At 39.6% G+C, this 14,111-nt stretch overlaps 1 protein-coding gene across 1 annotated transcript in view; it reads left to right on the plus strand.

Moving 5' to 3' along the window:
• Window positions 1-14,111, plus strand: part of RICTOR (RPTOR independent companion of MTOR complex 2) — a 95,825-nt gene that overhangs the window by 58,402 nt on the left and 23,312 nt on the right. Inside the window, exons 19-22 of the mRNA XM_075079849.1 lie at window positions 1,302-1,348; window positions 7,613-7,748; window positions 8,323-8,522; window positions 9,479-9,605. Coding sequence (XP_074935950.1) covers window positions 1,302-1,348; window positions 7,613-7,748; window positions 8,323-8,522; window positions 9,479-9,605 — 510 coding nt within the window. The remainder of the gene's footprint in view (window positions 1-1,301; window positions 1,349-7,612; window positions 7,749-8,322; window positions 8,523-9,478; window positions 9,606-14,111) is intronic.

Consider the following 14,111-nt stretch of genomic DNA (forward strand, 5'->3'; position numbering starts at 1 on the left):
GTGGTTTTGTTGTTGTCGTTGTTCCTGTTATTTTCTACCTGGAATTTAGGTCAAACTCTTGAGTTTTCCTGCTATTTCAGACCTTCACAGCAGTATATTTTCTAATGTCCTGTCAAATGGTTGCTAACGTCTCAAAATCAGGGACTTCTGTATTTCAGAATGAGAAGTTTGTGTGTTTTCTGGTTTAATTCTAACCACCTCCATTCCTATTAAACTACACAGCACTAGCATAAACTGAGATAATGCTATCAGAGTGGTCCACCTTTAGTCCTCAGATGAGCAGGATCCAGATTCCAGTGTTTGGACTTCACTCTCTCATGTGGCTGCTCGCCTCCCTCTTACGTCTGTCACAGCATTATGGCTGTCGAGCATCAGCTTTCTAACCAACTCGCTACTTGTATCTCATGTGGTCCCTTACTGCTGTTTTCACTTGCTCAGCTTACTGTCTATGTTGCTAAAAGAGCAGCAAAAGTGGCACTAGTTAGGATGGAGGAATTGGGGCTTTTTGTTGTTGGCAGTAGAACTTCATACTTGATCTGGCATTGTTACTGGTATAGTCAGTTTTACTAACTAATTAGTGCTCTGTCTGTCTTAATACTAGTACACCAACTGGAAATTTAGAACTCTATCACTTTGGTAGGAAAGAAGAATGTTTGATACACTTTTTTCCCTCCCTTCCAAGAAGATAATTATTAGTAGCAACAAAAACAAACCTGAAACCGTAGAGACAACAGATGGCTGTAAAACCAGAGGAAAATGTAGGAAGAAAGGATATGTGCGGAAGAGAGTATTATGACTTCATCTGATCTTTCTTAAAACATCTTACGAAGTATCAACAGAGGAGTTTTAAATACTGCTTTTTAAAACAGTATTCAGTGAGCTATAACAGAATAATGGTTATTTTTAAAACAAAACTGATTAATAGTAAAAACGACAAAAAGTACGTTTCCCTATTATGCATAGCAAAACTTTTTTGCCATTTGCAGAGAAGAAACTGAGCAAAACTTTTTTCATTAGCTCTTCGTAGTTTGCTGTTTTCGTTAGAATTGTGCCCTTGTACACATAGCATGTGACCAACATTCCTTGTCCTTCTCTAGAAAAAAATTCAACAGTTCTTCGAGCAAGAAGTGTGGGCTTTTCAACAAAAAAAGGTTTATTCATAGGTAACATTAGATGCAAGAAAACTTACGCTCCTAATTATTAGGTAAATATAACTATAATAGAAATGAGTTAATTTTAGTGACTAATCAAGGACTGATGTACAAGTTTCATATAATGCTATATTTGATGTTTTTTTCTAGTGGCCAAATGTAAATCTAAGGAACTATAAAGATGAACAGTTGCACAGGTATGTAAAAATTATTTAGACTTCTTTTGAAGAAAGAAATTTGGAAAAACTGGTTTTTAATATTGTGATAAACTATTCCTTGGATATGTTACAGTTCTAAAACTTAATCTATAGATAAGCAGCAAAAAAACCACCTTAAAGTATTACCTCTTTGATATTTTGTACAGTAGTGTTTGATGTCAGCACTTGACAAATTTTGACAGGTCTACAGTTACACAGTTTATATAGTTAGAGCTTTCATCAAAAATCAAGAGGAAGTTATTTCTAGTTGCTATTAATGGCAAGGGAAGCATGTATGATTTGGAAAAAAAAAACCAGAAAACCATACAGCGCTCTTACCTTTCATGTCTGGCATTAATATTACTCTTCTGTGTGTGTGGTAGTAGTGTTACTAATTAGTTCTTGGATGTCCCTTTTAACATCCATTTAAGAAACTGGTTTGATTATTTTGAACAGTAGCTCTGTATGCATAGGTGTGGAAAGCTACTTCTGCATGAATCTGAGTAAAAAGCTAAAGCTAAAACATATGCTGAAAGGCTCACACTGCTCCATTTTAAATTTTTCTAAAAAGTAATCAGGCTACTTTTGTAAGTGTTCCCAGTGTAAGTGGTAGTCCTGTTGTAATCATAGCCATAATCTAATTTTTCATTTGTATTTTTTCTGGTTGGTTTTTTGTTTCTTCCCTAAACATTAATTGCCAATCTGTGCTTTGTGGTAAAGGATTATTTTCCAAACCTGGTGATTTGTAGCATAGCTTTTTCTAAAGCAGTGTCTGCAGTCTTGGCTGTGATGCCCACACCCGCCTTTCTACCTACCCACTGGAACAGTGTTCCTGTTCCCTGGTGTCATGGTTGTAGCTGGCATGGAGTTAATTTTCTTCACTGTAGCTGGCACAGTGCTGTGCTTTGGACTTAGTGGGGAGTGAGCAAGCGGCTGCGTGGTGTTTAGTTGCCGACTGAGGCTGAACCACAACAGTCCTTTTTGGTGCTCAACGTGGGGCATGAAGGGTTTGAGATAATAACAGTTGCTGGTCACAGCATTGATTCATCGGTTCTCAATATTGGTTTGTCCAGTCTATACCATGCTGATTGTGAAGTACTGTTGCTGCTGGTTTTTGTAGTTTGCTGTGTTCTGCAGTGATTAGAGATGTTTTGACTAGGAGATTTGTTATTAAAACACTGGCCATGAGCGTTATCGGTTATCTGGGGCTTGCATGGAAGCCGTACTTCGGCTACCACTTCATGGAGACAATTAGCAATTATACCTCTTCCTCTGAGAGGTTTTTTATGGAGGAAATATAGAATGATACCTTAGCTACCATGTTCTATAATGCCTCCTCCTTCATTACAACAAATTTTCAGTATCTTGAACATCCTTGGGTAGTTAAGATAAATCTGTTGCTATTGCTTTGGCAGACCATTTCAGCTGTGTCTAAGGTTAATAAGCAATTTAAGAATATCATCCAGAGATCTGCCCCAAGGCTCAATAGCTATGCGTGGCAGGGTATGTGGGGTAGTATGGGCAAATGCCTAAGACAGTGGGCACCCCCAGTGTATTGGGACTTCACCCCTCAACAAGTGCAGAATCCTGAAAAACTAGTAGAATATTTGGAGGAAGAATGTTGTCACCCAGGCAATTCTAGAGAGATACAAACCACTGCAATGTGCTGGGGCCTGGCCCATGCCTACCGAGTCCTGTTTAACAGTATTCAGTACCCCCAAGGGGAAGAGAAGGCCCCTGGATCTAAAAAGACAAAGACAAGGAAAGCAGCAAGCACTGCGGCCACTCAAACCCTCATGACAGACACTGCAGCTACTCTAACTCCGGTGACAAGCGTTGCAGCTGAATCAGAGGGTTAACCTGTGCCAGTATCAGTTGCTCCCATACACAAGAAGAAACCTTGGAAGAGAAAGTCAAATTGTTTAGAAAGAGATGATGGAAGAGCAGGGCCATCGTGAGTAGAGGAGGAGGAAGAGGAAGAACTCGTACAAGAAACAGAAACTACCCAATCCTTGAGTGAGTTGTGAGATAACGTGAAAAGATTTCGGCCATCGTTCAGGTGAGCACATTGTCACCTGCCTGCTCCAACGCTGGGATAATGGGGCCAGCAGTGTGGAATTAGAGGGAGAAGAAGCCAAAAAACTGGGATCCCTCTCTGGGGAAGAGGGCATTGACGAAGCAATTGGAAAAGGGAAACAAGCCCCCAGGCTCTGGATGCGGCTCCTGTCCGGTGTGAGAGAAAGGTATCCCTTCAAGGAAGATATTGTATGTCGCCTAGGAAAATGGACAACCATGGAGAAAGGCGTCCAGTATCTAAGGGAATTAGCTGTGCTTGAGGTGATTTATGGTGACCTGGACGATCAACAGTCATTCAGAGATCCAGATGAAGCCGAGTGCACACGACCCATGTGGCAGAAGTTTGTACAGAGCGCACCACCATCAGATGTAAAGTCATTGGCAGTAGTGTCCTGCAGAGGGGACGAGGCACCAACAGTGGTGGAGGTGATTGACAGACTTTGGGATTATGAAATAAATATCTCTTCCTCGCTAGCCTGTGCTGTGGAGAAACTATCCCGAGAGGTCCAGCCACTCAAAGAAGGTATGTCCTGCTCCCCACCTTTAGAGAGTAGTGTCTCAGCTGTTAGGAATAAGCGTCCTTTGGCTCAAAGGAGGGGATGCACACCACGGGCCACCCTATGGTTCTACCTGCGTGACCACGGAGAGGACATGAGGAGGTGGGATGGCAAGCCTACCTCGACCCTAGAGGCACAGGTACGTGAGCTGCAAGGAAGAACAATCACTCAGGGAGGTTATTCCAGGAAAGCTGCTGCTCCAACTTCCAGTGAGCAGGTCCCCAGACAGAGGAGTAGAAGTGCTGATTTTGTTCCTGAGCTTAACAGAGAGACTCTTGAGTCACATTTACAGGAAGTGAGTTATGAATGCCATGATCAAGACTAGAGGGGCCCTGCCTCCAGCCAGGTGGAGGAAAGGGATAACTGGACTTACTGGACTGTGTGGATCCGATGGCCTGGCACGTCCAACCCACAGGAGTATAAAGCTTTAGTGGACACCGGTACACAATGCACCCTAATGCCATCAAACTATATAGGGGCAGAACCCATCAGCATTGCTGGAGTGACAGGGGGATCCCAAGAGCTAACTGTATTGGAGGCCAAAGTGAGCCTAACCAGGAATGAGTGGCAAAAGCACCCCGTCGTGACTGGCCCGGAGGCTCCGTGCATCCTTGGCACAGACTACCTCAGGAGAGGGTATTTCAAGGACCCAAAAGGGTACAAGTGGGCTTTTGGTGTAGCTGCCTTGGAGACGGAGGAAATTAAACAGCTGTCTACCTTGCCCAGTCTCTCGAAGGACGCTTCTGTTGTGGGGCTGCTGACGGTCAAAGAACAACGGGTGCCGATCGCCACCACAACGGTGCATTGGCGGCAATATTGCACCAACCGAGACTCCCTGATTCCCATCCATGAGCTCATTCACTGACTGAAGAGCCAAGCAGCGATCAGCAAGACCCACTCACCCTTTAACAGTCCCATATAGCCAGTGCGGAAATCTAACGGAGGGTGGAGACGTTGTCAGATCCCAATGGATGTGATCAACGAAATAGCAGCCGTGTCTCCACCAACTAGCAAAAAGGAAACAGAAGCTTTCTTGGTTGTTGTGGGATTTTGGGGAATGCATATTCCAGATTACAGTCTGATTGTAAGCCCTCTCTATCAAGTGACCCGGAAAAAGAATGATTTCAAATGGGGCCCTGAGCAACAACAAGCCTTCGAACAAATTAAACAGGAGATAGTTCATGCAGTAGCTCTTGGGCCAGTCTGGGCAGGACAAGATGTAAAGAATGTGCTCTACACCACAGTTGGGGAGAATGGCCCTGCCTGGAGCCTCTGGCAGAAAGTACCAGGGGAGACCAAAGGTCAACCCCTAGTGTTTTGGAGTCGGAGGATGGAGAAATCCAATGTGTGCCTCTAGGGGATTTGATTTTGGGTGAAAACAGCCAATGAACTGGATAGTATGTTGTTAATTGCTATATAATGTTGTATGTTGTTACTACTATGGTTGCTATATGGTCTATCAATGGTATAATGGTGGGAATATCCCAAATTAATATAAAAATGATCTTTCATTGAACCTAGCAAAGTGCAGCAGTGATAGAACAAGGACTAGCAGTGCAGTGGCGATGGAACAAGGACTGACCTAAGCATGCAACAATCCAGCACCACACACAGCACCTCTCTGAAAGAGTCTACAATAGATGGAGCCCAAAGTCACGGACTAAATGAACTCAATGGACATTTCACAGACATTTTACAGGGGTGGTCCGTAGACTAGGGGAATGATAAATGAAATCTGTATATTCTATTAAAGGATGAGAAAGCAGGTAGGGGTTATTGAAATTTTATTGGATAGTATGGGACCTGAGTATGATGTAAATGATATGGAATAAGGGGTGGATACTGTCATGGTTTTAACTGGGATAGAGTTAATTTTCTTCACTGTAGCTGACATAGTGCTGTGCTTTGGACTTAGTATGAAAAGAGTGTGGATAACACACAGATGTACTAGTCAAGGACTTTTCTAGCTTCCCATGCTCTGCCGGGTGCACAAGAAGCCAGGAGGGGAGGGGGCACAGCTAAGAGAGCGGATTCAAACTGGCCAAAGGGATATTCCATATCATGTGACGTCGTGCCCAGGATGCTAACTGGGATGAGCTGGCCAGGGAGGGTAGACAGCAACTGTGGCTCGGGAACCGGCAATGTCAGTTGGCGGGTGGTGAGTGGTTGTATCGTTTGTGTTTCTGGTTTTTTCTCTTTTTCCCCTTTTCCTTTTTATTATATCATTGTTATTGTTATTCCTATAATAATAATTATTATCATTATAATTTTAATTATTAAACTATTCTTACCTCAACCCACGAGTGGTTTTTTTTTTTGCTTTTACTCTTCCAATTCTCTCCCCCATCCCAGAGGGGTGGGGGGAGTGAGCAAGCAGCTGCGTGTTGTTTAGTTGCCAGCTGAGGCTGAACCACAACATCTGGTTTTGTGCTGTTGCTCTTGTTTAATTACAGCTAAGTCCTGAATCTCTCTAGTTTAACTACTGATCATAAAAAGATTTTCAGCCCCTTTGTTTCTGAAGTGTAAGTACATTTATTTGTCCATAAGTTGTGGGGTTTTTTTTACTGTTAGTGTTGTTCTGATGGTATTATGACTCTTAAATTGAAATTCTAGATATTTCTGATGGAGATTTGATAGAGATTCCTTCGTTTCATAGAGATACAGTTAACGCAATGTGTGTGTATAGCTGTGTACATGTACATACATACATGCACACGTAAGTATAAACGCATATGCACACACATATAAATGTGTGTGTTCCTATGTAATATACATTTATTGCTAATAACCCAGAATAAAATACATTCTGTTTGATAAAATTTAAAGACGCCCTCAGATTTCCTTCATAATTGGTCCTGCGTTTGGAGTTGGGGATAGTGGCTTAGTCTCACTTTTTTAACTAAAGGCACAGTGCTGGGCTAAGTTTTCATAATGCTTGACATAACTACCTTCAGACAGAACATTCTGTGTTATTTGAAAGCACAAATATGTGTTTGTTTTTTGGCTAAGAATTGGTGAGGGGAAGCTCTTTGCTGAAGACATATTCCTGCAGTGCAAAACTCAAGCTATATTGCTCATCATGATTTCAGAAAGTCTGAATGAGAGTCTGCATTTGCAGTCACTCTGTTGTGCTTCAGAAATGCTTACATGAGGTGAAAAAATACTGTTGCTGAAGAAATATGGCCTTTTCGTGGCAGAACAGAAAAAGGTATTTTTCACAGCAGTGTTAACTATTATAGGTGAAGAAAACTTATGTCACAGATTCCTTTTTAGCTCTCTGTTAGTCTAGATAGTATAGTCTTTGAAACTCACCACAGGATAAATTACAGCAGAATAAATTGCAAGCATGAGAAGGAAGCTATAGCTTCTAACTTGATAAGATTTTGAGTTCCTTTGCTTATTTTAAGTCATGGCATAGAAAACCCTTTATAATGCACAGTACTGCTGCATCTCTGAAATCGTGTCTGGGCAGACTCACTACTGCTACCTGCTACTCTTTTAATACCTTTTGAAGAGTTATTGCCAATAAGCTAGTTTAGTGATAACATACCTTTTCTACCAGCATCATTGCATACTGTGAGACTGTCCTTGTCGTGCTGAAAAACAGCAAAATCTTTTTTACTTTCCGTAGGTTTGTAAGGAGGTTGCTATATTTCTACAAGCCTAGCAGTAAACTGTATGCCAACCTGGATCTGGACTATGCCAAGGCTAAGCAGCTCACTGTGGTGGGTTGTCAGTTTACCGAATTTCTTCTTGAATCAGAAGAGGTAAGAAATTTTCAGCTACAAGACTGGAGGCAGAATGAGTAGTGCTGCTGTTTGCCACTTTGAGGAAAAGTTCTAATTTTAGTAAGACTTACGTAGACTTTGGGTGTTAAATCTAACCTGATCAGTGTAATTAAAAATAAACTTAATACCGTGAATTGTCCAGGTGAGATGCTGAGGAAGACTGTGTTTAAGTAGAAGTTTTATTGAATGCAGCTTTATTAAATACAACTTAGGGTTTGGAGGTTTTTAAATTTTTGCTATGTATATCCTTCCTTTCTCTAACTCCTTTCATTTTGTGTGCTAAAGAGTGTTATGCCTCAGGCCAGAGGAAAATGTCACTGAATAATCCTTTTCCTGGTAAGAATAGAATTGGTCCTAAGATGTCTCCAAGCTAAACTTCTTTTATTTGCCTTGAACCTTTTTCTTTAGTCTGAATTGTGTTTGCCAGCTAGCATTTCTATTTTGTGTCTGTATTGTGTTTACACATTTTAAGATATTTAAAATTATGGATTTCAGTAAAGAGGAGACACCTGGTTCTGTTACTAGTAAATGCTATTACTCTTCATTTTGTTAGGATGGACAAGGTTACCTGGAGGACTTGGTTAAAGATATTGTACATTGGCTCAACTCTTCATCAGGAATGAAACCTGAACGTAGCCTTCAAAATAATGGGTTACTAAATACCCTTAGCCAGCACTACTTTCTCTTTTTTGGTACTCTGTCTTGTCACCCCCATGGAGTGAAAATGCTTGAAAAATGTAATGTGTTTCAGTGGTGAGTGTTTTTGTTCTGCTTGAGTTGTGCTTACAGATACAATAGTTATGAAAATTGTAAACTGTGCATGAAGACCACCATCTGTGAAGCTGAAAACTTTAAAGTTCTTTTGATTTACTTACAAGTAAATGTCCCCAGTTGTGGGGGTTTTCAGTGTTTTTTTTTAATCAAGGAGTGTTTTAGTCTGTCATTACTGAGCAGATAAGAGTGATTGTGTCACAAAATAGTAAGATTGGGGAGGGAAGAGGATGGGGACGGGGGGGGGGGACAGAGGTGGAACCAAACCAAAAACCACAAAAACCACCAAAAACTGGCACTCTTTGTGAAATATGGTGATACATGTTGTACCTAAAATTCAGTCCAGTATTTCTGAGTGAAGCTATGAAGTTCAAAATTTTTTTCAGGTACAAATGAACTTTCCTTCCTTTGGGAGTAAATTGGCTGTTGGCTAATACAAGTTTATTTTAAATACAGTAAACTTTAAGTGAAAAATAAGGTGGTTTGTTGTACTCTGGTTTTTTTATTTGTTTTCTTTCATTATTAGGATGCAACTTTTTAATTGGCTTCATAAAATTTGGCTTACAATATAATCTAGACAGTTAATAGGACTAACTTTACGGCAAGCGTTCTACACAGAATGTTTTACAATGAGGAATAGTTCACAGAGCTTTATGAACAGTAATTTTCGTACAATCACTAATTAAAAATGCTGATAAAATTATTATGGAAAAATTATAAAAAATGTTCATTTGGGGATTTTCCCTTGCAATTTAGTGCATTATTTGGTCCCCATTTGACAACTGTAACAGCTTAAAGTTACTCAATTTCATATGGGAACTTTCTATTCTGCATTAAATTAAAGGCTAATTCAAAGTACTTAAATTTAAACTATTGATAGAATAAATACTAATTTTTCTTTTCTTCTCTCTCCCCTTCTCCACCTCCCCCCCCCTCAGTCTTCTTAACCTTTGTTCTTTGAAGAACCAGGATCACTTGTTGAAATTGACTGTTTCTAGTTTGGATTACAGCAGAGATGGGTTAGCAAGAGTCATCCTTTCTAAAATCCTGACAGCAGCTACAGATGTAAGTTCGATTCAACTTACGTTTCATTGCTATTTGACACTAGACATTCATTTTGTTATGCAAGGTTTACAACTTTATTTTTAAGCTATTATATATCCAGAAAGGTCTTTATTTTTGTATCCAGAAAAATGAAACTCCTACTCATGTAGCTTTTGAATTTGCTGTGAGCTTCACACAGTGTATTGTTATTTGTGCTCAAGAAATTAAGTCATTCAAGTAGAGGTTTCTGTCATGTAGGAAGGCAGTTAAAGTCTTCAAATGCATAAACCAAGTGTAATGTTATTGTCTAGGTCAGTAAATCAATTGTGAAGGCATTGTTTTCACAAACAGAATGTGTATTTTTAGCAGTAATACACAGGTTAACCTTCCAGCAGTAGATGCTGTTTTGCTAATGATTGATGTTACTGTGGTGGAACTGAGTACAAGCTATAGCTCCTAGAACAAGGGCATGATTCAGAAATAGGTGTTGGGATTTATACTTCAAAATCAAAGAAGGTGAGTGGAAATAAAACACACACTTACATAGACTTGGGAAAGGAAGCTTTTGAACTTCTAAGAAAAGAGAAATCGATCAGCGGTAACATAGTAGACAAGCAAACATTGAAGTCGGGGAAATTACAGTAAGTTGAAATCTTGACTAGGAAAGACCTTTTGTGACTTCAGGGAGATCTATTCCTCCATCACCTGGATAAAGCAGAATATATTCTATAGTGTACACAAGTGGGAATAAGGTATATGCTAGCATTAAATGTGTCATTGTATTTTGGAAATGGAGAGAGAAAGAAAGAAATGGAGGATATTTCTCTGAGACTATCACAGACATGATTCTTATGGGTAAAGAGTGAAGTCTAAAAGTAATGAAGACAGTTGGGGTTGAAGGAGTGCCTCATTGAAAGAGGGTGAAGCTCCCTACTGAATAATTTTTGAGTAATCTTTCAATAAAGTGGTGACTTTGATACCCTTTCTCCAAAGTTGTTTTATGCCTAGTCTTAGCAAGGAAATAGAAATTAGTTTATTGTGAGGACACATGCCTGCGTCTTTATTAGACCTCTAAGCTCCTGATAGATGACTGTTAGTTACAAGCAATTTAGATTGTGGAATTCAATTGAGCTGTTTCTGTTAAGATTTTGTGTCAATGGGTACTATCCCCTCCACAGCCTCCCAGCTATTTTTACCTCATAAAAGAGGGCCATACCTGGGGGAAGAGCACTCCAGCATTTCAGTTTCTTCCCAATGCAGCTAGCTAACATTTAGGAAAAAGTCCAGGCATGCTGTCATAATCTCCTCAATGAAGTATACAGTTACGCTAATAATCTGAGGCATTTTATTATTAATTATTGTTTGTGGCTTAGATTTTGGGGAAGTTTTCTTGATTCTGATATCTAAGGTATGAAGACTTAAATTCTATTTTGAGATCGATACTTCCAAATGTTTTCAAGCATCCATTGCTTACACCAGAAGCTTTATGTAAGTAGGAATGGGTTGATCTCCTGCCAAATGTTTCAGAAAGACCTGATTTTCTACTTTTTTTTTAATCTTAGCTGACAGGGGCAGGGGGGAACAACAATATTCAACTCTGGTACAGGTATCACTAGCTGTAAGCAGGCTTGCTTGAAGTGGGGTGCAGATATTGTCTTAACATACTGTGCCAAGCACATACAAAGCCAGAAAGCAGTTGAGAGCTACTGCTGCCCTTAGTGATGATAACTAAAAGTAAAATTTCCACCTATTTGTAATTCAGCTTAATGAACACTAGGTAGTAAACACTTGCACTTCATATGTGAATAGGATAGACATCACTCTCTGGCACCTTAGAAATTAAGAATGCTTGTAGAGCCCCCCAGTTTACCCATTTCAGTTCTGGTCTGTTTGGGGTTGTGAAAAGGATTAGAGATCATAATCTCATTGCTGGCATTACTGTGACTGTTTAATGCCAGATCCTGACAGATGTTGAACTCTTTGAGCAAAGCTAAGGGACATCCTGCATGCTCAGAAACTTAAGAACGCAAATTTTGGAGCTCCAACCTGAATAATTAGTTCTAGAGTTAGAGATCTTTCTTGCCAGATACACTGATAGCTTCATACATTCATGATGCTTTATGGTCTGAGCCCACATTAGTAGCCTGTGGCCGTCAAGTTCTAATGCTTCTGTTTCCCAGTCTCGCATCAATGTATGGATCTAGCAACATTGTCTAGGGAAACAGCAGAGATTAACTGGTTTTGGCAGTCTCCCAAAGTGTAAAAGAATAGAAATGACTAGGATCTGTCTTCTCAACTGAGCACTGACTTGCTCTATAAGTAAGTGTAATCTTTCTCATACATGCACAGTCTGGGTCAATAGTCCCTAATGTGTTGTGTATTCAGGTATACTAGGTCTCTAACCAGAGTGATCTCCAGGCAAGTTCATAGCTGAGATGTGTTGTGACTTAAGTTCTACTGTTCAGAGTTCAGTGTTGCACTGGATGAAACTGTACCCTGATTTTTGTGTGCTGCAATACTGTGACAATCCCTTCAATATTTTCTTTTTTTAAAAGAATTTATGATATATTAAGAAATACTAAAAAATTAAATCTTGTTTGTTCATCACAAATTTAAATTAATCTTTTACCAAATGAATCAGGGTACCAAGAAGGAAGGAAAATTTACTGTTTGAACCTCTTAAATAGAGCTTGACTTCATTTGTGAAACATATGGAACCTTGAGGGATAGATAAAACTACTTCAGGCTGTTTTGTTTCCTGAATGAGTTGACCTGCTTGGAATTCTTGGAATTCATAGGGTAATATTTTGTGTATTTCATCTAAAAAAGGAAAATCACAAATAGAATGGGCTGTCTCAACCAGCAGAAATGGGTCTGTGTTTGCATCAACTACAGATTATACTTGGATAAAACTTATTTGCTTCCTTAAGAAATTCTTTTCTTGTGTTACCATGTGCCCAACCACATACGTTCTTATGGTGGAAACTAAACTGATGGGATTTTGAAGAGAAAATTTCACTAACACTACTTGACAAAAAGACAAGATGTTGACTCTGTTGAAGAACCCTTTGGCAGTGCTTGGTGTACACAATACTGCTGGTATCATCTCTTGGACAAAATGTTTGTCGTCAGTGTTTCTGGTGTTTATGCTCCCAAGGGAAGATCAGAGTGTAAAAAGCTAATCCAAAGAATAAAACCTTTTGATTATTCTGGTATTAACAGTATCTTTAGTGGTGTAAGTTATATTTTTGAACAACTGCAACTGGCAAAACTACAAGTTTCTTTCAGAAATCAAAATGTTCATGTGAGGTGGAAATAGTTCTCAAATCCAAGAGGATAAGACACCTGAAAGAATATGGAAATACTGAACTGACAGGTATTGGCACAGGCAGTACCCCACTGACTGAGGAGTGATTTCGAAGTACCTCTGTTTAGATGTTGGGGGAAGATACCTGCCGCTTCCTGGGTTTTATGTTCTGGAGTTATGAAACAGCATCATTGGCAACACCAAAACAAAATTTACTCTTTTGTATTTAGCAAGCATGATAGGAAAAAATTGAAACTTGGTGCAGTTTATACGACCCGCTGCTCTATCCCATAACGGGAATATATTCTTAAATATTAACAGAACTGACATTCTGTCACCTTAGACAAATGACTCCTAAGATTAAAAACAAACATGCAGTTCAATTCAGATAAGGCACTTGCAAGCCCTTCTACCTTCTCTTTTCAAGGACTTCTGATGAGGACCTCGTAGGATGAGTAGAGCCTCTGGAGGGGTTTGTATTAATTATAATCCAGAAGACAAATTATATTTTGATACTATATGCTGCTTCTGTCTTCTAAATTCTGTTTAAAAGCAGTAAAAATTTACGGAACTGGACATAATTTCTGAAAAGCTGCATTTTGTAAGGGAGAAAGACCATCTCCGTCTTCTTCCAATCAGAAATTTTAATTCCCTGAAATGTTTGTTAATGAAATACCTTATATGTTTTTTTCAAAAGCTGAAGATGCTCTTTTTCTTGGGTTAACTGAGTTTATAGCCTCATACATCTTTTAAAGCTACCCAGAGCTGTGAAGCAGGTTTGTTAGCCATTTGCTAATGAGTGTCTCTGAACAAGAAAAAGTAATTTCTGTAGCCAGCCTAGTGTTAGAAGGGGAGAGTAGCATTTTGGGGTGACTGCATACAACAAAAACATTTACAGAGCAATAGCCTTGCAAAATAATGAAGCAGAAGCACATCTTAACCTACTTCCATATGTGCTTTGGTCATTCATGCTAAAGCAAATTAATAAAGCAAATTAATACTGCCTCAGCTGCCTTTCTGCCAGCTTATGGTAGAAACAGCAGAGTAGCCAGTGTGTCCTCAACTGCTGCAGTTCATGACCTAAAATTTTATCTTTATAGGTGGCTAAGGGGTAGACGTACATCTACTAGCATCTATGCTGAACTGTATGTAGTCAGCTGAGCATACTGGCCTCTGACTTGCTTCCTCACTTCTAAATATCTCAAAGACCTTTAATAGTA

This window comes from Phalacrocorax aristotelis, chromosome Z, assembly GCF_949628215.1.
Source record: "Phalacrocorax aristotelis chromosome Z, bGulAri2.1, whole genome shotgun sequence".
Taxonomy (NCBI): Eukaryota; Metazoa; Chordata; class Aves; order Suliformes; family Phalacrocoracidae; genus Phalacrocorax; species Phalacrocorax aristotelis.